Below are 25,816 nucleotides of genomic sequence, written 5' to 3' on the forward strand. Positions count from 1 at the left end.
CAGTTTTTTTCTATTTATTTCTAATAGCTGAAATCATTCTTAAGATATACTAATTAAAGAAATTTTCTCTTTTCTGAAAGTTATTACCCAAGTGTGATGAGTTATCGTTCTTTGTACAAATATGCATGATACGAAAAAATAAAAATATGGCAGTTCTCTATAATTTTATAAAGTTTTATTATAAAATTAAATACATTGACCAAAATTGAATTTTTTAAGATATAAATCAGCAATTCTAAATATTCTGAATTTCTTTTTTTTTTCAAAGAATATTATTAAAACCTTATATTAATTCCTCTTACGAAACATTTCATATATATACTTCTTAACACTATGTAGTGGAGCTTGTTCTACGCAAATATGAAAGAGCAATTGCACTCATAGCAGAAGCAATTTCGTCTATAGTCCTACAGACACAGTTGATGTCTACATGTTGATTGTGAGAGAGAGCAGTGGATATGCAAATATATTGCTTTAAGTGACAAATAAACTATGTTTGCTATGGCTGAAATTTTGCGTAAAGGATGGCTGCACTTAACTCTGTGTTTTGGGTCTTTTTCGATCGCTACTGCTGCTTTTAAATCTTAACTTAATCTCACATTAATATATCTACAACAGAAATATGTCAATTTAACACTCAATTTATATGTTCAAAATAATTTTAGACTGTAATACAATATATATTTTCGTGTTTTTCGTCCTTTGGAAATCTTACAGTTTTCAAAATACCGAGAATTTACACTTGCCTCCCCTTGATTGAACATTTTGTAGAAATGTATGTATTAGAGAAGGAGCTAACATCGTAAGAATGGATCTAAAATTAGACTGGATAAATAACAGTCACATGTATTAAAAAAAATAAAACCTCTTTTTTCCACCTTGCTATTTATTCTGTATGGCACAAGTACATTATTTACAAAGGTTTAAAATGCATTAGCCCATCCATTTTTAGTAAAGAATATATTAATTCGATGGCTGACTATTTAACGTGTTCGAGCAAAGTGCCCTAAGTAATCATAAAACATGCTATCAATTAGTAACGTGACGGAATTTAGTATTCACAAAATTACCGAGGAAAGTCTGGAAGGATTTCACATGGTGAATTATAATATTTAACTTCAACTTGACTCAGCCCTTGGTTACAATAGAGAGTGCGAGTGTATTAGAAGAAGCAGTTTTTTCTCTTTTTAACCATGAGCGCATGTTTGTCTATTAATCTCCTTTTAGTAAGATATTATTTATGCAAATATGCAACTACTGTTAAAAAGAGAACAATTGACAAACATTCGCTGACTATGTATATAGTCAGTAAAAAAAATGAGCGTTCTAATTACCGTACGGAAATTGATTGATTGATTGATTGTAAATTGTTTAACGTCCCTCTCGAGAATTTTTCACTCATATGGAGACGTCACCGTATGCTGGTGAAGGGCTTCAAATTTTGACCTTTACTCGGCACTCAGGGCCATTGAGCAGTGAGGGATCTTTATCGTGCCAACGCCTGCCACGGGGCCTCGGTTTTTAAGGTGTCATCCGAAGGACCCGCAACTTTCACTTCAAAGTGCCGCACGCATGGCGAAGGAACAGTTGCTACCCATTTTAACGACTAGGTCTGTCGCGGCCGAGATGCAAACTCACGACCTCCCGATCACGGTACTGAAATTGAAGAAATGGTGTAAACAACCTATTCAAACACATTCCTACATCCAAATACATACTTTTATTTAAAGTAAATTAAAGTTTTAGATAGGATGTTGATCGTTTATTGCAAACATACTAGAATTAAAACTATTGTAATGTACATACTGTATAAAGGAACTATTTCCCCCCAGAACTTATTCTTTACTCTCTACACATCTGAACTCAGTCCGTGTTAATTAAGTTTCACACGACTTGGACATTTGGCCTTTACAAGTCACCAACAATATTTTTGAAAGCGGTTTGATTTTTAAAACTCTAAAACGTTTGTAATTCAGATACCGAGAATATTTTTGTTCAACCGTGGCTTTTAAACATAAGTAAACGATATGATTGTAATGCTGTTGAAGCAAATACCTCGTAATATTTGAGCTTGAACTCTTTTCTTTATCTCCATATTTCATTGTTATATTTTATGGGCGAGATTTGGGCACCTTGTTTGTCAGTATAATAAAAACAATCCAAATACCACAGTCAGCGATAAAGATAAGAATATGAAAGAGGAATACCCGTCCGTCTTCAATTTCTCTGCTTATATAATTCTAAAATTTTCCATGTCTCATGGCTCTTTCAGTTTTGGTGCTTTGCAAAGGTTTTTCCGAATGGCTTTCGTTTTCGATATTTTCTTTACAGAACATGCATAAATTTAGCTGAACTTTTTTAATGAAGTGTATTGCATAAATTAAACAAAAAAAATTGTTACTTTGCTTTTTAGTCTAAAAATTTATGTTGCAGAAAAATTTATAACTCGATAAAGGTTTATAAAACCACCCAACCCAGTTTTAACCGTATGAATGGATGGTTGTTTTTAAATTCATTCCTTGAATATTTCATATTGTATCCTGCGTGAGCAGTTTTTTTATAACCCCGTTTAGACAGTCGAATAAAACGCCCGTGTCTGACATGTAGCTATAATTTGAAGTAGGTTGGGTTGAGAGAATTGATTTACAACATTTATGGTTGTCATGTTGAAAATTTTGTATTTTGAATGGAACAAAATTAATGCTTTTTTGAAGTTATTAATAAAAATAATGTATGTAAATAAAAAAAATGAGAAGAACACTTACTCTTTTGCATTTGCGTAATGGTTTTTTTTAAATTTCAAAAAGTCACATGTCAGGTTACATAATAAGATTTTTGTTCACACTAGGAATAGAAGAGGTACATTCCCTCTTAACAGATGAATTATCTATACACATTTTTTTTAAATCTGGACATAGCACAGATAATACATATTGTATTGCATACTGCAAACATTAGACAGATGAAATATTTTTTCATTTTTTTTTTCAAAATCGATGACAGTTAAAAAAAAATTTCTTCATTGTTTACGTAATGTTGTTATTGTTAAGTTTAAGAGTATCTAGAATTTTCCAGGTCCTATGACTCTTTCAGTTTCGATGTATTTAAAAAGGTTTTTCCGAATGAGTTTCGCTTTCAATTTTTTTTTAAAAGAACACACTTTCAAACATAAGAATTACCGATATATTTTAAGTGAATTGTGATGTGTAAATAATATTTATGGTGGCATATGTATGCCATCTACATAATTTTTTGTCTACATAGCATACAATGTCAAATCAACTGAAGATAACTATCTCGTCAAGTGATGATTGCATGTCCATTTATGATGTAACAATGGAGCTAATAAGCGAAGCAACAATTATAGAAGATTTACCATCATAAGTAGAGCTTTTTGAAAAAGCTTACCGTCCTTAGTGCTCAACAACCATAGACTTTAAACTGATATAAACCTATCAGGCCGTATTATTAGTCCCTTCCAGTGAAACTGGAGGGGACTATAGGTTTCCCTTGCTTCTGTCCGTCTGTCTGTCGAGCTGTCTGTCCTTTCATCTGGCTGTCTGTCTGTCTGTCTGTCCCAGTCTGTCTGTCAGTCTGTCCCTTTTGGTTTTCTGCATTTTTTCAGTTAATTTCAGTTACAATGAAATTAAAGAGACCTTTTTAGTTATTGCTATAAAAAAATTAAATTAATTACTGCTGATTTTGTTGTTCGTTTTGTCATTTTTTACGATTGAAAATCTTGCAAAATTGTTCAGTCGTTAAAGTTAGATCATCAGAAAGTTAGCTCCCTTGCATCGAACAGCATTTCAACCAATTTCAACCAATGGAATAATTGAATTTTTTCATCATGCAATTTCTACCAATCATAAAAGAGAGGAAGTGCATAATTTGAAGACTGTAAAAAACTTCAACGATATATTACCGTCTTCAAGGAAGACGGTAATAATTCGTATCCTGCTTGCTTAATTATTATCCTTTTTTGCAGACATAACTATTTTTCATGTTGACATGATAAATTTATAATGACGTATTGTTCTAACATATCAACATAAATTAAATGCATATGCATATACGAGGCAGACAGAAATATACAGCCACGATAATCAATACTGATAATCTTTGGGGAGCCATATAATAATAATTTAAACATATGTTATTTTTTATTCTTTGTTTTAATACTATAATATTGACTTTAAAAAAATTGAAAAATTAAAGAAAATATATCGCCCATAGGATAGATTATTTAAAATATTTTTATTGCATTCCTGAATTTAGTATCTCGTGTGACATAAAAATTTAATGTGTCGCAAACAATGTATATTATTTTTAGTTTGCTATAAAAAGCACAATACAACGACGGCGTATTCGTGCCATTTAAACAATGTAGAAATTTTTTTATTAAATCGTTTGTACGATTTACTAAATCGTTTGTACGATTTAACAAATCGTTTGTACGATTAAGTAAATCGTTTGTACGATTTAGTAAATCGTTTGTACGATTTAATAAATCGTTTGTACGATTTACTAAATCGTTCGTACGATTTAATAAATCGTTTGTACGATTTACTGAATTAAATCGTACAAACAATTTATTAAATTGTACAAACGATTTATTAAATCGTACAAACGATTTACTAAATCGAACAAACGATTTACTAAATCGTACAAACGATTTACTAAATCGTACAAACGATTTACTAAATCGTACAAACGATCTACTAAATCGTACAAACGATTTATTAAATCGTACAAACGATTTTAAAAAAATTTCTACATTGTTAAAATGGCACTAATACGCCGTCGTACAATACCCATGCCACGTAATAAAATTTTTAATCCAAGGTAAAGTACAAAGCTTAAAGAGATAAAAATACCAACAACAAAATTCTGCACGGTCATCTAAGTTTTAAATTACATGTTGTATTTAACAATTCTTTTTCTTTAAACGGGGGACACGGATTCTCTGAATTAATTGTTTATTATAAATTTCCAGCTGTCGTTTACTATAGATTCCTAAATATACGCGTGGAATTAATTATTGCGTAATTTCGAGAGGAGAACCACTAGCGAAATAAAATTATTCGCCTTTATTTTTATGATAATGAAACCCATGTAAAATCATCTGACCAACTGTCCATTTGCGAATTATTATTCTCGCGATTTGACGTTGAAGAGCCCATTTACAATCATAATAAATACTCGCGAAAAATAAGGAATCTACTGTATTACCTATCACTTGACACACTAGACAAAGATTCCTTAGTTTGTTTTATGCCATATGAAATTATTTATAATTTTAGAAGTTAATTCACTAATGATAGTAGATTGCATCATAGACAGCTTCATGTTTTCCATGAGTGAAAAAATTCTCGAGAGGGACGTTTAACAATATACAAGTAATCAATCAATTATTATTGTACATTTATCCTTGAGATCCCCTTTTAAATTGACAAACTATAAAATACTTTTGTTATGTAGGAATTTATTCCAAGTACTTGAGATTTATTTTATATACATGTTTATAAATGAGTCAAGAGATACGGGTTTTTTGTAGTTAAGGGTGCCAGGAGAATAAAACTTCGAATATTTCGCGTCAGTGATTCCTGCAGACTTCTCTCTACAACACTCGATTTCTTTACGTATGAAGTAATATTTTCAAAACAAACATTTTTTTATATTAGATCCGCTCCATGTTACACTGAAGTTCAAGCAGTGCATTACTACTCAGAGAGATATTGTTCCTCTTCGTGGTGGGGCTGGTGGTAAGTATACCTTTTTATTGGCAGTCACTTAAATGCAGAACACGACTTGTCGGTTTAGGAAAAACGAAGGCTTCGGATGAAATCAAATATGACATGGCAGCCATACTAGAGCTTAGTTTTTTCAAGGAACATAATAGAGGCAAATTTCATCATATACGAGGGGTGATCAAAAAGTTGGTGAACTAATTAAATAACTTCCATAAAAGAAACACTATTTGATTCAATGCTCATTATATTTGAAATTAAACCTCCGTTCTTCCCATGCGTGAATCACGTGATATTGGCGGTCACGTGACTCCCTCCGTTGAGTTCTGTCACAAAAGTTGAAAGATTTTTCAGAGTTAAATTATATTCTTTCCATGTGAGATAATTTTTATGACAAGACAGTATGACAGAATGGGTGAATAAGAATATCCTTTCCAAAAATAAGCATGGCGACCATTAAAACACAGATCTTCTGTCTCGGGAGAGACCTTTATTCAAGTTGAATAGAGAATGGGTGCCTCCTTTTTATCATATCTAAATAATAAATATGTTTAAAATCTAAAGTAAACGATATCTTACGTATTTATTAATTATATTATTGTTCAAATATTCAACTATTTTTCAGTGTTAATTTGAGGTCTTTGATGGCAAAATGCTTGATAAAAATACATATCTTTTCAAACTTGCTTTCACTTGGCAAAATGACAAGTATCATTTTTAACCATGTGCTTTTCTTCACTAAAACGATCAATCCAATTATTAACTGAATTTATAGGAACTCATTTATCTCAATAAACTGTGTATAAATTTATATATGATACTGCAGAGGGATCTAAGATATACAATAAATCGTTCAGTCGTTTGTTGAACGAGTTCGACTGAGACAACCATTTTTCGTCACAAGTGACCTAAATAGTGACGTCATTTTCACATTGTAACGTCACAAGCAAGGAGAAAAACTTTATTCAGCATATTCTATTTATAGACCTTGTGTATGGGAAAGTGTGAACCGAATTTCATTCTAATCTGAATTGTGGTTTTGTAGATATAGAGATAGTTCGCGAACTTTTTGATCAACTCTCGCAGATGAGTATATTATTATTTCATTTGTATTGTACACTGTATAATTTTTATTTATATTTTTAGGTCACCTGAGTAAGCTCAGGTGACCTATTGCTATCCGTTTTCGTCCGTCGTCGTCCGTCGTCCGTCGAGTGTTAACATTTGAACATTTTCAGCTTCTTCTCAGCAACCACTGAACCAATTTCAACCAAATTTGGCACAAAGCATCTATGGGTAAAGGGAAACAAAAATTGTGAATTTCATGATCCCTGCCCCCCTGGGGCCTGAGGGGTGGGGCCAAAACCACTAAAATTAATGCAATCTTTAAAAATCTTCGTCTTTACTCCTGGACATCAAGCAGTCAAACTGTTTGCTTGATTGTAATCAGCTTTGAGTCCTCTACCAAAATTGTGAAATTCATGGCCCTGGGGTCAGGGGTTCTAGTGCTAAGGCGGGGTTGAATAAGTTTATAGTGAAAATGCATTATTTCTTTGAAAATCTTCTTCTCTGCTCCTGGGTATTAAATAAACCAACTAAGTACATAGTTATGATGAGCAAAAGTGCCTCTACCAAAATTGTGAATTTTAAGGCCCCAGGGTTAGGGGTTCTGGTGTAAGGGCGGGGCTCTATTGATTATATAGTGAAAATACATGATTTCTTTGAAAATCTTCTTCTCTGCCCCTGCGTATTAAATAAACTAACTAAGTGCATAGTTATGATGAGCAAGAGTGCCTCAACCAAAATTGTGAATTTTATGGTCCAAGGGTCAAGGGTTCTGGTGTTGGGGGGCTCTATTGATTATATATTGAAAATACATGAATTCTTTGAAAAACTTCTAATATGCTCCTAGGTATTAAATAAACTAAGTAAGTGCATAGTTATGATGAGCAAGAGTGCCTCAACCAAAATTGTAAATTTTATGGCCCCAGGGTCAAGGGTTCTGGTGTTGGGGGGGGGCTCTATTGATTATATAGTGAAAATACATGAATTCTTTGAAAATCTTCTTCTCTGCTCCTAGGAATTAAATAAACTAACTAAGTGCAAAGTATTAGTTATGATGAGCAAGAGTGCTTTTACTAAAATTGTGAATTTTACGGTCCCACGGTCAGGGGTTCTGGTGTTAAGGTAGGGCTCTTTTGATTATATATTGAAAATACATTAATTCTTTGAAAATCTTCTTCTCTGCTCCTAGGAATTAAATAAACTAACTAAGTACATACATGTAGTTATGATGAGCAAGAATGCCTCTTCTAAAATTATGGATTTAATGGCCCCAGGGTCAGGGATTCTGGTGTTAGGGCGGGGCTCTATTGATTATATAGTGAAAATACATTAAACCTTTGAAAATTTTATTCTCTGTCTCTGGGTATAAAGCAGATGAATTACCTATATAGTTATGATGAGCAAGGGTCCTAATCTTGCAGAATTGTGAATTTCAAGGCCCCAGGGTCAGGGGTAAGGGGGCTCTACTTATATACTGAAAATGAATTAATTGTTTGAAATCTGCTCCTTTGTATTTATAAAACATTTATTTATTTTTTGATATTAAGGGTACCTTTTTAAAATTTGTGCAATGTGTGGACCTAGGGTTAGGGGTTTATGTCACAGTGTTAGGGGCATTACTGATTAGTTGGAATGCATTTTTGTTCCCCTACCCTGCGTATGGGTATTCAGTAACCAAGCTAAGCAACTACTAAGTGTATTGTTATGATGATCAATGCTGCCTTTTTCAAAATCGTGAATGTCATATAGCATCTGGCCTAAAACATGAATCATATTCAATAGGTGGAAAGTTGTTGCATAATGCTCAGGTGACCTATAAGGTCCGTGGGCCTCTTGTATAATTTTCTATTTGTATTCTAGTATTAAAGAAATAGAAATTATACAATATAAAAGAAAATTTTATAATACAGATGGAATATTAAAGATTACAAAAGGAACCTAATGGAATACAAAAATACCTTTTTCAGTACACGTCATAGATATAGGACACGTGCCAGGTACAGTCTCAGAAGACGTTGCTGTCATGGATACACCGGAAGTAACTGCGATATACGTGCGTATTTTAAGATGCTTAAAGCATTAATGTCTGTATTTGGTATTTCTTTTATCTATGGAAATTCATATGTCTATATCTGACTATACATTAGAATAACAATTTATATCCTTTCCAATTATCCTAAGTCTTGCTCCTAAATTGTAATTGAAGAAAAAATCTTCAATTACAAACTCTCTTTAAATATCTTTCGAGAAATTATGTGTGACCTTTTGAAAACAGGCGAGGTAAAAACATATGTCATTGTTGGTCAAAATTTCATAGTACTTCTACCATGTTCAGGAATTTTGTTTATTCAATTAAATCTACTGTTTGACCGCTGCTTTTCTTTTATTGTCAACCAAATTCACCAGCTTTCCACAAATATGAAAGAAAGTTTCATATTAAGGAATATAGGGAAAATGTTGAATATTCGTCATATCACGAATAGCAACGTTATGATTAATCATTTTTGTATGAAAGCTTAAATTCTCAGGTAGTGCGAATTCAGTTTTGCTCAAATCATTACCCTCGTTGGTACATTTCGCTACAGGGTGGCGCCGCCAAGTTTAACAAAGGACGGGAATACGATGGAAAGAGTTATGAAACTAATATTTTTTAACATGAACAGTTAAGTAATGATAGTAATCATATTTGTTTAAGAGCATCCACGAGCACATATTGTAATGAAGATTTAATTTTGATCAAATCATGATCCTTGGGGCCAGGATAGGGCCAGTATGGTCGATCAAAATTTAACAAAAAATATGTTAAAAAAATATTTTTTTTTCGAGAATTGTCATGACAAGCATATTCTGTAGTGTATATTCAATTTTGTTCAAAACTTGACCCTGGGGACGTGGGGTCACTATGGGCAATTAAAGTTTAACTTAGGAATACATAGGAATAATCTTTGAAATTTTTCTTCTCCTCAAAAGCACCAAAAGTTCTGACTTGTGAAAGTGTGTGGGCGTATCCTTAGGTAATGCAGTTTTCTTAAAATCATGACACATGAGGTACGTAGTTCGGGGCCTCTATTATTAGCTGGAATGTATATTGGAGAATTCTTTTTAAATTCTTCTTCTTAAGAACAGCAGGGCTATGATTTATAAGGAAGCATCCTCATGTAGTGTAGATTCAGATTTATTCAAATCATGACCCCTTGATGAAATGTCGGCAGTAATGGGTGATAAAATTTTAACTACGAATACTATAGTTTATGAGAAAAAAAACTTTTTTCGGGGAAAACAGCAATACCTTGATTTGTCATGAATATAGAATCGTCTTCACATTCAAATTTGTTCAAATCATGACATCTGGGGTAGGGTTAGGTCAGGTAGAGTGGAGGCACAATATTTAATTTTAATTTTACATAGGAAATATGTAGATAAAATTCTGCTTTAAAAGAACAGACAGGCCATAATTACTCAAGGATTGAGTAATTTGGTCCATGGTTCTTTTTTATTTGGTTTTATTTGGCTGTCAATCTCTGTGTTTTTTGGCGAGTCGTATCAAATCAAATTGATGTTGTGCCGAAAACTTTCTAGCAATTATGATTTTTGTTTGTAGCGATGTGCAGCTGCCAAAACGGGGGTGTTTGTGTAGCCCCTAATGTTTGCAGCTGTCCTGCAGGATATGCAGGAAACATATGTCAAACACGTAAGATCTTAAACGTACAAAAATTCCATTATAGAATTAAACCTTTAGCTATAACTCTTAATTTTTTCAACAATTACAAATGAAAGTTTTATAATAATAATAATAACAAATTATTCTCCAGCAAGATGTCATCCTGCTTGCAAGCATGGACACTGTGTCAGCCCAGATAGATGTAACTGTAACTTGGGATATACGGGAGCTGCTTGCTCTCAGCGTAAGTTTACCTCTTAACGTATTCTGTTAAAGTAGACATAAAACTTGTCTTGTGAAAATAAGTGTGTTTATTTATTTACAGCTTTATGCAATCCACCCTGTCAGTCAGGAGGAACCTGTGTTAGCATAGACACCTGCCAATGTCCATCAAACCAAGCAGGACCCCAGTGTAGTCAACGTAAGTCGAGCATCTGGATGTCATGATATGTCAATGCTTGTCTTTTACGATAGGTAAGGTATATATAGTCTTAGAACAATATACAATATTTGGAACTGATGGGTGTTTTTGGTCTAAGCTGTTTGGAATGGTTTGTAGCTAAAAAACACGAAAATTTAGCATCCTACTTCCGATACATTCATTAAATCGTGTGTCATTTGTTTGTGTGTTATGTTTGTCAATCATAGCAGATTGTGATACTTGATTGATATTAATTAATCATTTTTTCCAGTAAAAGTTCATAATGTTGTCTTTTTCTTTATCATATATTAATTTCCTCTGTTCTTTAGCTTTGTGTAATCCTGCTTGTTTAAACGGCGGAGTGTGTTCTTCTGGACACGTTTGTGATTGTTCTGGTACCCACTACACAGGATCCAGATGTGAAATACGTAAATAACTTTTGTTTTTACAGTTTATGATTCAAATGACTCATTTCATTAGTTCAATCTAGGGTTATAATATTGAGTGTATTTTTTTTTCAAATGACATTGCATTTTAAAAGTTTAATAACTTTGCTCTTATTTTAATAATATGGAAATGAAATGGTTGAAGCTTGCTTTTAAAATAAATTTTGGCAAAAAGATTCTTAAAAAGAACCTATTTTCATAAAAGTATTAAGTTTTTTTGTTTTATTTATAGCTGTGTGTAACCCACCATGTCAATCAGGGGGAACCTGTATCAGCCCAAATACTTGCCTTTGTCCATCAAGTCATGCTGGAACCCAATGCGATCAGCGTAAGTGAAGGGTTTGATTATAATCCTATTTGGAGTGTTATTTTTTCTTGATATTTTTTAAGGATATACCTTTAGGAGCTAAAAGAAAAAACATCATTCTGCATCATTCAGGTGATATTAAACAGACGGATATTTGTCTAGATATATTTCCTTTTAGACAACTTCTTTACCAAAAACAATCTCAAGCCCTTGTCTGTACCACAACCATATCACAGTTTAAGCAAATCTGCTGCTCCCCGACCATATCAAATTTCTATGAATTAGTCAGATCTTTTATGAACATTGCTATTTTAATCGGCAGTATGTTTTATTCTATCAAATTGAAGTAAAAAAAAAGAATATAGAATATATAATTTAAGATTTAAATTAATTTAAATTTTCATAATAACCTTTATTAACAGTGACAAAATAAAAAGTAGATGAAGATATTTAATATCTTAGTTCTTGATTTCTGCAGATACATGAATATTTTTGACCAATTCATATTCCATATAAAAGAAAAAAAAAAAGAAGTATCTTTTTCCATTTACATGTGCTTGTATAACATTTTATTCCTTTTTCGTATTGATAGCATTTTAAAAGGGATATATCTACTTTTATTTGTACATGTTATGATGAAAATTGATACATTGTACCAATTTGTACCAAAGTATGTCCGCAGCATACTGTAAATCACTTCATTCGCGAGAACTTCATTTTTGCGAATTTACGCGAAACAATGTGTTTTCGAAAAATGAATTTGCGCGTATAATAGTATTTCAAAGGATTTTATAGAGTAATAAACATAATTAGTGAAAATTTTGTCTCGCGTATCAAGAATCAATGACTATCTCGCGAAAATAAGGGTTAACGAAAATTAAGTGATTTACAGTAGTTAAATGAACAGAATGTGTGAATTATTTTTAAACAACCCACGTAACACACTTTAATACTGAGATAGCTCTCTTTCAGCAATAATGCTAAAAATACCAATATTTAATGTATTCTTAAACAGCTTTGTGTAATCCGGTATGTCTGAATGGCGGAGTGTGTACCGCTTCACACACTTGTGACTGTTCAGGAACCCAATATACAGGAGTAAGGTGTGAGATACGTAAGTACTTGTACTTCTTTTTCTCATTAAACCTGAGGTTATTTTCAACAAAGTTACATGTAATATCTGTTTTTAAGGAATAACTCTTAAATTTTTTTAATTTTTAATACTGTATTATTCAAAAGACACACTGCACAATGATAGGTTATGATTAATTTAAAATTGAGATTTTTCATGTTCAGAGTATTCAATCTTGGTTTTGAAATGATATCTGCATTGTTAGTATGAAATGGATATTGGACCACGATACTGATGATGTGTCTTCAGAAAAAATAAATAACAAGAAATACAGCATATCTGTGAAATATCTTAAAATCCACAGAATGTAACTTTTTATATCCCCTTTCAAAATTCATCAATTCATTGAAGAATTCCATTGTCTAGCATATTCTTTTGAAAAAGTATCTTTACTTTATTTCCACCAAATATGACTAAATTTGCATGATACCGGAAACCTGGGGAAAAAAATTAAAGTTCTTTACCAAAAATGTTCTGCGAATTTGTGAGATATTTTTTTGCAGATGTACATGTATAAATATTTTTTGTTTGGAAGCAAATTTCTATTATTTCGTGGCAAAAATTGAATGCACTTACTACATGTAGTGACTTTGTCAGACTGGAATATAAACCTCTTCAATTCAATTCTTCCTTGGTCTTTTTTTCAAAAATATAATATAACTACCCTTCACATCACTGTAAATGTTTGAACTGCTCAATCTTGAATTATCTGAATTAATAATTTACAATTCATTAATATGATGTTTTATGAATACCTAAGGTACTTGCTTTGTGAATATGATTTTTTTTAAGCTTGCGACCCTTAAAATATAAAAATCCTTCCATAATGTAATTAGTTGCGAAGAACGCTTCGCAATTGCAAATATATCATAAGGCAAAGTACTCACGTGCTTTACGAAACATGCCGTTGTAAAGTGAGAAAAATATCCCTGTAGAAAATCTTTCATTTTTCAACGTTGAAAAAGGCACCAAGTCGTAGAAAAATGTGATTTTTATAGATAAATCTTGTACCCAATAGCTCAGTTTTCTTAAATGAAATATCTTAAAATCGACCACGTTGAAAAATGATCCTTATCCCCCAAAAATATCAATGTTACATTCAACAACACGCAATATTTATATATCATACCTGACAAAATCTACAAAGGGATCATTATTCTTAAGTGCATTCTCTTCACGTAGGATATGCAGATTTTTAGGGTAATACAATTTTTATTTGTACAATAAGATTATTATATATGTGATATAAATGAAAGACCAGGAGCAATTTATTGGTGTTGAGACAAATTTTTCGATTCCAAACTCGAGTTGCAAAAAAATCTAGTATATGGCTTAAATGTATGTAACTACAGAGAGCATGTACATGTTTGTGAAGGTTATAAGGTTATTGTGAATGTGTTCTACTGGTATGCATGGATGCAAGGACAACTCTTTGAGGTGAAACGGGTATTATTCATCACTTTATCTTACCTAATTCATGCTGTTAATGCAAAGAGAGGAGAATGTTAAAACAAAATTGGTGAAAATAGTTTCCATTTATCTTTTAAGCGATTTGTAGTCCCGCCTGCCAAAATGCCGGAATTTGTGTCATTCCAGACAGATGTGCCTGTACAGAAAGATATACAGGGAAGAAATGCGACATCCGTTTGTATACTTTTATATTCCCAGGCTTCTTCCTTGAAATATATAACAGATTTTTTTTCTTAACAAAATAAATCAAAAATACCCCCCCCCCCCCACACCGATACTATAGTTTGTTTCCTACAAACATGAGTGTATTAATCACCGTAAGATCCACTTTAAAGTGTATTTTTGAATGAAGGCTTCCTACCCACAACAGAGAGGTTAAGCAGCTAGGGAAATCCTCTAGTTTAATTGGCTTTACGTCATCAGTTTTGCATACCGCGCAATTCTACAAGTTGTACACAACGTGTGGATTCGTAAGTACACGTAGGTGAAAACTTGTAGCTTCTTATACTAAAACTACGCAATAGATATTTTTCAGTCGATATTTTATATGAAGTTCAGAATTTATTTCGAGAGTTATTTGATACAAATGGATTGTAAAGTGCCTTGTTGAAATGACGTTTTACACGTACCGGTACACGTTCAATTTGTTAAATAGATCACGACATTAGTTACGCGTACGTGTAAAATCACTTCTAGGTTTACACGTACAAGTAGACGTACACGGTCAAATGCTTAACATCTCTAATAGCTGCTTTTAAATTATATATCTATAGCTTTATTTTTATATTATATGCTATCTAAAAAATAAATTCCTATATACTGGTAGTAGCATATTTCCAGATTCGGTTTTTTTCCAAGAATTTAAATAACAGCATCAACTTTAATGAAAAACCCCCCAGAAATTAAGATATGTCTCAAATATTTTCAAAGAATGGGAATTTTCCAGAATTCTAGTCATTTGAAAATTAATGATCTTTTTTGTATCTGTACTAATTATTAAAACTACTTTACCTAAGATTATCCATTATTTTAAACCTTATTTCCGTTATTTATTTATTAAAAATTTGATCTCCCAATCTTGTAATGAAACCTTGTTTGTAAGTATACTAATGAATTAATGTACTTTTTCTGTAGCTGTGTGTAATCCTGAATGTGTGAATGGTGGTGTTTGTTCCCAAATACACACTTGTAACTGCTCCGGTACTCCCTACACAGGAATTAAATGTGAAACACGTATGGATATATTTTTTCCTTTTTCTTTAAATTTTAGCAAAACATTGCTTCATTTAAAAGCATGAATTAAACCATTCAAAAATTGTGGTCAGGAAAAATGTTTTCAAAAAGTAGATCAAATTTCAAGGTTAAAGAGTGAAATTTAATGAAACCCAATGGAAAAACACGTGAAATACATCTTTTACATGTAGGTCAGGGTCAAAAGGTAAAAATTGTTGGTAGCAAAAAGAAGGTCATTTTCCAAGGATAACCGGGCTATGTGAAATATGAAAGGAATGAAACATACGGAAATAACGAACAGTATTCAAAATCAAATGTCCATAAAACAATACATAATAGGAGCAGAGCAAAGACGGACCCAAAAAATATCTAAAACGGATGTAAAATATGAAAGCCTTTTCTTCAATAATATAAAAGTTTTGTTATAAAAATAATAAATCGCATGATAAGGAATATAAGAGTAACCTAAAATCTGTTAGCTTTTGAGACAAAACGCTATGAAGCATGTCATGAAACAGCATAGAGCACGTGATTCGCATGTGGGAAGAACAGTTGCAGATGCCCGTTAAAATTGGAGAGGATGCCGTTGGGGTTTTTAAAAGCTCAATTAATTTTATCTGAATATATAAAGTTAAGCTTTAATGAGGTAAAATTTAATATTGATAGAATGTGATTTGAATTTACTTGATGAAAGTTAACGTTTTGAATGATTTCATCATTTGGTTTAGAAAACACAAATCTATAAAGTATAGTTATATTAAATTTATTTTTTTTATTTTAGCTGTATGCAATCCAACATGCAAGAATGGTGGCACATGTGTTTCTCCCAATATATGTGACTGTCCTGAGACATATAGAGGAGCATATTGTGAAATCCGTTTGTATTTTTATTTTCAAAAGCACACTGTTGTTAATTTTATCAGCATTCATAAATTTATTACTAAATTTAATGTTTTTAATACTAAGCAGAAGCTAAAGGAAGCTGACTTTATCTAAACTAATATAATGCACATTAAGGTGGAAAGCTGGCAAACGTAAGAATATTTAAAGCAATATGAGCTGCATTTTTGAAAATTTTATTTTTCTGTTAAAATGTGTAATCTGTATGTAATCCAAACCCCTATGCTCAATAAGACAAAAATAAAGTTTAAAAATGTTTCAGAAGAAATATATTAAATATATTTGTAAAACAGCATATACAGTATTAAATAAGAAATCATTATTGTACATGACGACAATAATTCAATTTTGCCTCAATCAAACCTTATAAAAATTTCTTTCCTAGCAATATGAAATGAACAATAGAAGTTTATAAACGTTCTACTTTCCTGTCATTGAAATAGTTAATTACAAATTTGAAATATTTTTTTCCGATGTCAAACATGCAGCTCATTATTTAAATTTTATTTTTTTTTATAAATACATATTACTCCATATGACACTGATCTCACCTCTGATATTTTTTAGGACTTTTGTTTTGCTCTCTTCCAAACTGGTATTATGCGATTTAAAATAATTGATGTTTGTTATGTAAAAATTTTCTTGTGAACCATGAAAAAAAAAAAAAGAATAATCAAGCTCAAAATTCCATTAAAGCAATATAAATTGCAAACAGAACACAAAAGCTGCTCTAAATATATCAGAACTACGATAAAGTGTAATGAAAGCGTAAACATTCACTGTTAACCGTTACTCCTTGTCATGATCAAACAAACGGAAAAATCTGTAGTCAATCTATGTAAAATAGAACAATTTATAAACAAAAAATCTTTTCCTTTCTGTTGCTGAATAATTCCGCACATTGTTTGATATACCTGTAATATCAGATTCTCTTCATGGATTTGCAAGGCGTTGCAAGAAGACAAAGAAGAAAGAAAATAATGTATTACATAGAATTCAAATAAGTTTTGTAACTGAGTGAGATAAATTTTGGGGTCAATTAATGGCTTAATGCATTTGTTGAGACAGAAAAACTGATGTTAAGCATAACATATTCCTTTTAGCATTGTGTTCCTACCATGATCCCTGCTTTCCTGGCGTATGTAGCGACATGCTCAATTGCAGATGCACTCACGGATTTTCTGGGGAAGGAGGATTAGAAAGATGTAAAACATGTAAGGAAAACTATTTACTAGATTGTAAAATAACGTTATGGAGAAGAGAAATATTTTTTATAACTCTACAATGATTATGCCACCGAATTATGGGAAAAACTACAGAAAACCCTGCTCTTTTATCCGTCACCTCAATAATTTGACTTTATCACACCATAAGTGAAATAATTTTTGTTGCTGATCATCAAAGACACGCTGTTGTTTGATTACAGTTGATGCAAATAATATCCCAATCATTACAAAGTGTTCGTCAGTTCTTAGAAATATTGAAAGGACAGGTGAAAAGAGGGAAATGTATCAATATGTGACGGACTCGTCGGAGCCAAATTCTATGAAAACGGACATGCTTTGGCTAAATCAAAAAGACTTCAACTATGTTAATGTTGAAATCACTGCAATGTATGTACCACCCGATGAAATTTCAACACCTGCATACGTCAAGGACTTTGCATTTGGGATTGTTGCAGCATATTTGGAGATAGCTTTGTATAAAGTGCATAGAAGTAAGTGGATGGTCTGATTAAAAAAAACGATGCTGATTTGATCAGGCTCTTAAAAAGTTTCCTCTGTGTTTTCCAGATTCCTCTGACAAATTCTTTGTCAGTATAAATAGTACAACATATCCTTGCCAAAACCAGCCTGGGTCTCTCCGTCCAAACGAGGCTGTGTATTCTTGCAACATAATACATCATGACTTCGATCGTCTTTTGGAGGATGGCGATAAGTATGATGTTATATATTAATATTCTTTTTTTGGCAATTTGGAAAATACTTGTTTCATGCATTTTTTGGCATGAAAATACAATTTTATTTAAATTAGAATAAATATGAACAAGAGGCCCATGGGCCACATCGCTCACCTGAGCACTAAGGGTAGGAAAAAGTAGAAAATGGCTTTTTATTGTAAAGTTTAAGTCCAAAAGTAGTCCCATGACAAATCATGGATTTCCTATTTTTTAGAAAATGATTTTTAAAGAATTTTTACAATGTATATCTTTAAAAACTTTGGTCGGCCATTTTGGCCCCGCCCTACCCCTGGGGGTCATGATTTGAACAAACTTGAATCTACACGACATGAGCATGCTTCCATATATATATGATAAATTATGGCTTTGTCATTCTTGAAAAGATTTTTAAAGAATTTTCCTATATATTTGTATGTAAAACTTTGGTCGGCCAATTTGGCCCCGCCCTACCCCCGGGGGTCATGATTTGTATGAACTTGAATTTACACTATCTGAGCATGCTTCCATATAAACATGATGAATTATGGCTTTGTCATTCTTGAGAAGAAGGTTTTTAAAGAATTTTTCTATATATTTCTATGTAAAATTTTGGTCGGCCATTTTGGCCCCGCCCTACCCCCGGGGATAATGATCTAAATTTGAATCTACACTACCTGAGGATGTTTCCCCTTAAGTTTCATCTTTCCTGGCACAGTGGTTCTTGAGAAGAAGATTTTTAAAATATGCCACCAAATTTTCATTTATTCCCAATTATCTCCCCTTGAATGAGGGCGTGGCCCTTCATTTGAACAAGCTTGAATCCCCTTCACCCAAGGATACTTTGTGGCAAGTTTGGTTGAAATTGGCCCAGCGGTTCTTGAGAAGAAGTCGAAAATGTGAAAAGTTTACAGACAGACAGACGGACGCCGGACAAAATGTGATCAGATAAGCTCACTTGAGCTTTCAGCTCAGGTGAGCTAATAAAAAGTAAAACTTGTGTGCCATCTTTGTTATTTTTTTTATATTTTGTTTCACAGTTTAACATTGACTGCTATTGTACAAAATGGTGGATATCGTGCTTTAAAATCTACACCTTCCACAAACTATTTCGACCTTTTTAAGGGCCGTAACTCAAGCAAATCAATGATGTATAGATTCGATTTTCGGAAACCTCAACACTGTATACAGGATGCAAATAAGTGTTCGGTGAAAGCTTTCACTGTTCAGAATGATATTACTAAGGTAAACAAGCTATACCGTTTCCAAGTATTATTCACTTCCTGAGACGTAGGTATATATTAGAAATTTTGTAGTTGTTAAAATTTGAGACATTTAAAATTTGGTTAGTTTTTTTTTTATATGTTAACAGACCTTTTTAAAGACCAAACATTTGAAAAAACATTCATACATAAGAATTACATAGCTTGCTGAAGTGGAAAACCTATTGTCAAATTTATGTACGGCTATTATTCTTTCTCGTCGATTTAAGGACCCTATTCAAATTTCATGGGAAGGATGGACTGATGCTCTCTCCGGGATAGAGAAGTACATGATTGAGATATATCTTCTGAAACCAGACCAGAATTTTAATCCTAGTTTGACTGAACCAGATCCGTGGAGTCCATCCCATGTATTAACATTTAACACTTCAAAGAGAGGATGTACATACATTCCTCAAAAACAAGGAATGTTTTCCTTTATATTGAATGTCGTAGACAGAGCTAATAACTCGGAATACGCAAGGATGCTAGTACTTTATGACAACACATCATCAATAACTATAGACAATTCCTCACCCATGATTTCATCCAGTGCTGTTGCACAGACAAATTATCAATGGCAGAATAATTTGACCAACGATATATCAATCTCGTGGAAAGGACATTTCAAAAATACATTTCACGAAGATAATAACCTTCTCAGTCAGGTCGCTGATTTCAAACATTATGATCACGATAAAAAATTTCATAAGGTTGTCCTTAATGCATTCGACGACAACGATGGAGAAAGAACATTAAATGCTATACAAAATGTCCACGGAATCGTTAAATTCGAGTACGCATATGGTAACGCAAACCAAGGAAATCAGAACCCAATAAACTTTCAACCCGTAAATGACTTAACCCAAACATTATCTTTCTTTGCTCAAAGACGAAATGGAGATACATTAAACATATGGATCAGAGCTACTGATTCTATGGGCAATAGGGAAACCGATATTATGCATGTATATTTCGACGAAACACCGCCAACAGCCCTGTCAAGTCGCAATGTCCAATTCATACCTAATTTAAATAATTCTATGTACCCTTTTTCTAGCCGGTAAGTTTGCTTCTTTTGTTTTTTCTTATTTTAAAGTTTCTTTAAGAAGTTCTATTTTCCGAAATCGAACCCTGAGTATACTTTTTTGATGTTGCATGTCATAATATTATGTAATACAGAGGATGAATGGAAAGAGAAATTAAACTATGAATATAAGTGCAGCTTCCCATTCCCTTAAAATTGATATTTAACATTGATTTGAATAAAGATGTGTTCCTTACATTTCATATAAATATTGTTGTTTCATGAGTAAGTATTCCAAGAGACTATTCAATGTACAATAATCTCGCTCATCACAGTTTAATATTAGAACAAAACTGGGAAGAAAGTATCACTGCCAATAAAATATTACATGTAAACAGAAATCATTTTCAAAGCACTTCTGTCACAAAGTATAATTTTTGGGTGCACATACATGTAATGCATTTCCTGTGGTCTTTCTCTTGTTTTAACTTTTTGGTATCTATTAAACAATAAATTAAATTTACTAATTTCTTTTCTAATTTCTAATAATATGACACTTATTCTCAAAACAGAACATGCATTTACAATAAAGGTTTTGTTACTGTACATCTCAAAAACGTAGTTTTATGTTCACCTGAGACAGATGGGTTTTTTTTTATTATTTAACCGTTGTCTGTCGTCGGTGTAGTTGTCATCGTAAACTTCTCACATTTGCATCTTATCTACTTTGCCAATTTAACTAAACTGGGAACATAGTATCTTTAATTAAGGGGATTAAAGTTTGATCAAATGAAGGGTCACGCCTTCTTTCTGGGGGAAATTATAATTAATAAGTGAACAATTAAGGGACTCCGATCCTCAGCCAGGAAGGACAACTCTTTGATTAAGAATTTAATTTTAAAAAGTCTCAAAATGAGGCTTGAAGATTAATATTTTTCGTGCAACAATTTTCATTATATACATGTACCTCTCAATGTGCTTCAAGGTTCTTTGAAGTTCTCAGAAAGGTCCAATTAAAAGTCGAAATTTTTACCCCGTAAAAGCATTTTAAAATTATATATATAAAGAAATTGCTGTTCAATTTAATCTAGCCATAGATACCAATGTTTATCAACATGATATGAAATTAGAAGTGATTAATGGGACTTTGTAATGACAAGAGAATCTTTATACACTTTGCATTGTAAAAAACGAAGTGAATAAAAGAAGTTTAAGTACATTATATGTATAAAAATTATGGAAATTCTTCAAAAGCCTGGATACCTATGATTTTTTAAATGTGTAAATTGGAAAATGAAAGAATACATGGATATCTTTTTATCTATAACTTTATTTTAAATATTGAAGTGAATATCATCAAGTGTTTATTCATCAAATTTTACACATAGAAATGAGGTAAGCTGCATATTTTCAATCTTGCCATTTAATGTTCCGTGGTCTCAATGGCCGTTATTAGCCATGACTTATAAATATTTAATTCTATAAGTGTTTGTCCTATGAAATCTGACGTAAAGCGAATAGTAACAATTTTTTGAGATGCATAATATTTCAAAACATATTTGATGTTGCAGCTTACGAATCGATGCTAATGACAGGGAGAGTGGTATATTAAGAATTGATTGGCAATTCATATCCAATCACAGTAATACCATTTTCAAAAATGGATCAATACCTGGGAATAAAACTGAGGTAATTTAGCTTTAACTTTTAAAACTTCCTTCAAATTGGTGAACGTGTAGACGAAACGACAATGTAATTTTCATATTTCTTAGGTTCGCTCTTTTGAAAACAAACCTATTAAAATATGTATCATGTATTACATTGAAATTTTCTCATCCATACAGAATTTGCCACATTTTGGCGATGGATACAAGGTTCCAATGGGAGATTTTTTTCTGTACAGCCATTATCTTGATGTTAATAATTGTTGGATGGCTGTACCCAAGAAATCCTTTCATAATGACTTTCTTAAAATAGAAGTCAAAGTTTACAATAGAGCTATGGAATCGACGAGCTTTGAAATGACGGTAATCACTAACGATGTGCAACATGTACAACAGATTACAATTAAATATATTCGAGTAAAATGAATTTTTTCAGCTACTTAACATATTCATTTTAAAAGTTTCTGACCTAAAATAATTATGTAACTTTTTCCCTAATTAATGTGACTTGTTTGCTTCTTTGATCTAGCTGATATATTTAGCTATAGACTCTTTGCATGGAATCGATGAATGTAAGTAAAATAACAAATATATTTTAACTTTCCTGGGATCATTTCGACTTATGAAGATAAATCATTGAAAATGCAATTCTAAATTTTTTTAATTGAAGCAATTTCCTTAAACATTTTTATTAGCTCACCTGAGCCGAAGGCTCTAGTGAGCATTTCTGATCAAAATTGTCCGTTGTCTATCGTTATCGTTCGCGTTGTCGTTGTCGTCTCGCTAACTTTTCACATTTTCGACTTCTTCTCGAGAACCACTGGGCCAATATCAATCAAACTTGGCAAAAAGTATCCTTAGGTATTATTCAAATGAAGGGCAACGCCCTTATTCAAGGGGAGATAATTAAAAAAAAAATAGGTGGTAAGCTTTAAAGCTGTTCCAGGAAAAATGAAACTTATATGGAAGCACCCTCAGGTAGTGTAGATTCAAGTTTGTTCAAATCAGGGATAGAGCGGGGCCACAATGGCCGATCAAATTTTTACATAGATATATCCATGGATATATATAGGAAAATTCTATAAAATTCTTCTTTTCAAGAATCACTGTTCCAGAAAAAAAGAAACTTATATTGAAGCTTCCTCGGGTAGTGTAGATTCAAGTTTGTTCAAATCACGACCCCCAGGGGTTAGGCGGGGCCACAATGGCCAATCAAAATTTTACATAGAAATATACATGTATAGGGAAATTCTTTAAAATCTTCTTCTCAAGAATAGCAAAGGCAAGAATGATCAAATTTATTTGGAAGCATACTCAGGTAGAGGAGATTCAAGTGTGTTTAAATCATGACCCCTTGGGGAAGGGGGGGGGCTTCAATGGCCGATCAAATTTTTACAGTGCAATATATAGGAAAATTCTTTAAAAATCTTCTTCTCAAGAATAGCAAAGGCATGATTGATCATATTTAAGAGGGTTGTCCAAAAAGTTCGTGGACAATGACGTTTTTGTTAAAATAAATGGTTCTATATAATACTATTGTATATTGAAATATTTCGTATAAAAAACCAAGTCAGAATGATGTAATTTTTATTGATGGAACTTAATATTTTTGTAAAAATTGGGGTCTTTAACGATTGCAGATGGTAAGCACGGACCAGGTTAAAATGCCATAAACTCTAACAAAAAGTTTTCAGATTGAAATGATTAATATTCTTGCTGGAACTTGGAAGTGTGATGCCATAAAAAATGTAATGTGGTGAATGAACATGTGTTAAAATTCAAATGTTATACGACGTTATAAGGGAATTAGCTTAACGCCAGACTGGGCCGTGCGCACTATCTGCAACTAATAAAGACTCCGATTTTTACAAAAATATTTAGCTTCATCAATAAAAATTCAATTTTCTGACTTGGTTTTTCATACAACATATTTTGATATACAAAAGAAATATATTAAACTATTAATTTTGACAAAAAACGTTATTGTCCACGAACTTTTTGGAAAACCCTCGTATATAGAAGGATCCTCATGTAGTAGAAATTCAGGTTTGTTCAAATTATGACTCCTGGGTTAGGGTAGGGTAGGGTAGGGTAGGGCAGCAATGGCTGATCAAAGTTTTACATATAAATATATATATTAAAAAAATTAAATCATCAAGAATAGCAAAGCCATGATAATTCATATTTATATGGAAGCATCCTCAGGTAGTGTAGATTCAAGTTTGTTCAAATCATGACCCCTTGGGGTAGGGCAGGGCCACAACATGGATTTAAAATTTTTCATAGAAACATGTAGAAAAAAATCGTTATAAATCTTCTTTTCAAGAACGAGAAAGCCATGATTTATCATATTCATATTGAAACATTCTCAGTTAGTGTAAATTCAAGTTTGTTCAAGTAATGACCCTGGGGGAAGGGCCACAATGTTAGTTAAAATGTAAGGGGCAATAAATCCATAGGGTGTCAAAAATATGAAAGCATCCTTAGTAACTGTAGATGCAAGTTTGTTTTAATCATACCCTCTCCCCTTTAAGGATTGGCTAAGACCACTATTGGGTTTAAACTTATCAATAATAAACTGATTTGTGCTTTTTGCCGAGCCACATTGCTCAGGTGAGCGATATGGCCCATCTGCCTCTTGTGTTTATTTAGATTCTGGACTAATAAATCTTCATGTTGATAAAAAGGACGATACTAGTGTGCGTCTGCGGTGGACTTTGTCCCCTACTTGCTATGAAAGAACCAGGATAAGTCTATCTGCTATTTCAGAAAATGGAGAACGGTTTTCTCGTGTTGTTGACAAGGATGCCGATCACTTTGATCTTACAGGACTTGTGTCCGAAACAACGTACAATTTGTCTTTTGTAACAGAATATGGAGACGAGAAAAGCAATCCAGTATTTTTAGTTTTCAGAACATCGTTAATAAACATAGCTCCTTCTCTGACTGATGCTGAAATTGCAGGGATATCCATAACGACAGGTTTTTAATATTAACTTTAATGCCTGGGTGTTTGCATTACATTTCTTAGGTACTATTTAAGGACGTTCGATCCTGATATTTTGAGCGGATTTTGGTCCTGTCCTTTATTCATAAAATTCTGCATCGTTTTTAAGGTCTAACATTAAATATGAATTCAACAGTGCAAATTTAAGTATATTCATGAAAAAAACCGCTATTAAATTCCACTCAAGTAGAATTAAGCTCGGGACTATTTTTTGTGGCGGAAGGTTTTTTAGATTGATTGATTGATTGTATATTGTTTAACGTCCCTCTTGAGAATTTTTCACTCATATGGAGACGTCACCGATGCCGGTGAAGGGCTTCAAATTTAGACCTATACTCGGCACTCAGGGCCATTGAGCAGTGAGGGTTCTTTATCGTGCCAACGCCTACCGTGACACGGGACCTACGTTTATAAGGTCATATCCGAAAGACCCGTGACTTTCACTTCTAGTGCCGAGCGCTTGGCGAAGGAACAGTCACTACCTTTGTTTGCGTCTTAGGTATGACGCGGCGCCGCGATCGAGAATCGAACCCGGGCC

The 25,816-nt window shown here is 32.6% G+C and overlaps 1 protein-coding gene across 1 annotated transcript in view; it reads left to right on the plus strand.

Moving 5' to 3' along the window:
* Positions 1 to 25,261, plus strand: part of LOC134254588 (uncharacterized) — a 29,097-nt gene extending 3,836 nt beyond the window's left edge. Inside the window, exons 2-20 of the mRNA XM_062737116.1 lie at positions 5,682 to 5,762; positions 8,780 to 8,865; positions 10,414 to 10,503; positions 10,625 to 10,717; positions 10,799 to 10,894; positions 11,224 to 11,322; positions 11,573 to 11,668; positions 12,663 to 12,761; positions 14,328 to 14,423; positions 15,384 to 15,482; positions 16,264 to 16,359; positions 17,486 to 17,596; positions 17,809 to 18,099; positions 18,176 to 18,320; positions 19,359 to 19,563; positions 19,811 to 20,643; positions 22,179 to 22,296; positions 22,452 to 22,634; positions 24,959 to 25,261. Coding sequence (XP_062593100.1) covers positions 5,682 to 5,762; positions 8,780 to 8,865; positions 10,414 to 10,503; positions 10,625 to 10,717; positions 10,799 to 10,894; positions 11,224 to 11,322; positions 11,573 to 11,668; positions 12,663 to 12,761; positions 14,328 to 14,423; positions 15,384 to 15,482; positions 16,264 to 16,359; positions 17,486 to 17,596; positions 17,809 to 18,099; positions 18,176 to 18,320; positions 19,359 to 19,563; positions 19,811 to 20,643; positions 22,179 to 22,296; positions 22,452 to 22,634; positions 24,959 to 25,261 — 3,220 coding nt within the window. The remainder of the gene's footprint in view (positions 1 to 5,681; positions 5,763 to 8,779; positions 8,866 to 10,413; positions 10,504 to 10,624; positions 10,718 to 10,798; positions 10,895 to 11,223; positions 11,323 to 11,572; positions 11,669 to 12,662; positions 12,762 to 14,327; positions 14,424 to 15,383; positions 15,483 to 16,263; positions 16,360 to 17,485; positions 17,597 to 17,808; positions 18,100 to 18,175; positions 18,321 to 19,358; positions 19,564 to 19,810; positions 20,644 to 22,178; positions 22,297 to 22,451; positions 22,635 to 24,958) is intronic.
* The last annotated feature ends 555 nt before the right edge of the window (positions 25,262 to 25,816 follow it).

Source organism: Saccostrea cucullata, unplaced genomic scaffold (assembly GCF_032062105.1).
Source record: "Saccostrea cucullata isolate Sc308-1 unplaced genomic scaffold, CSIRO_AGI_Scuc_v1 ctg354, whole genome shotgun sequence".
NCBI classification, from domain to species: Eukaryota; Metazoa; Mollusca; class Bivalvia; order Ostreida; family Ostreidae; genus Saccostrea; species Saccostrea cuccullata.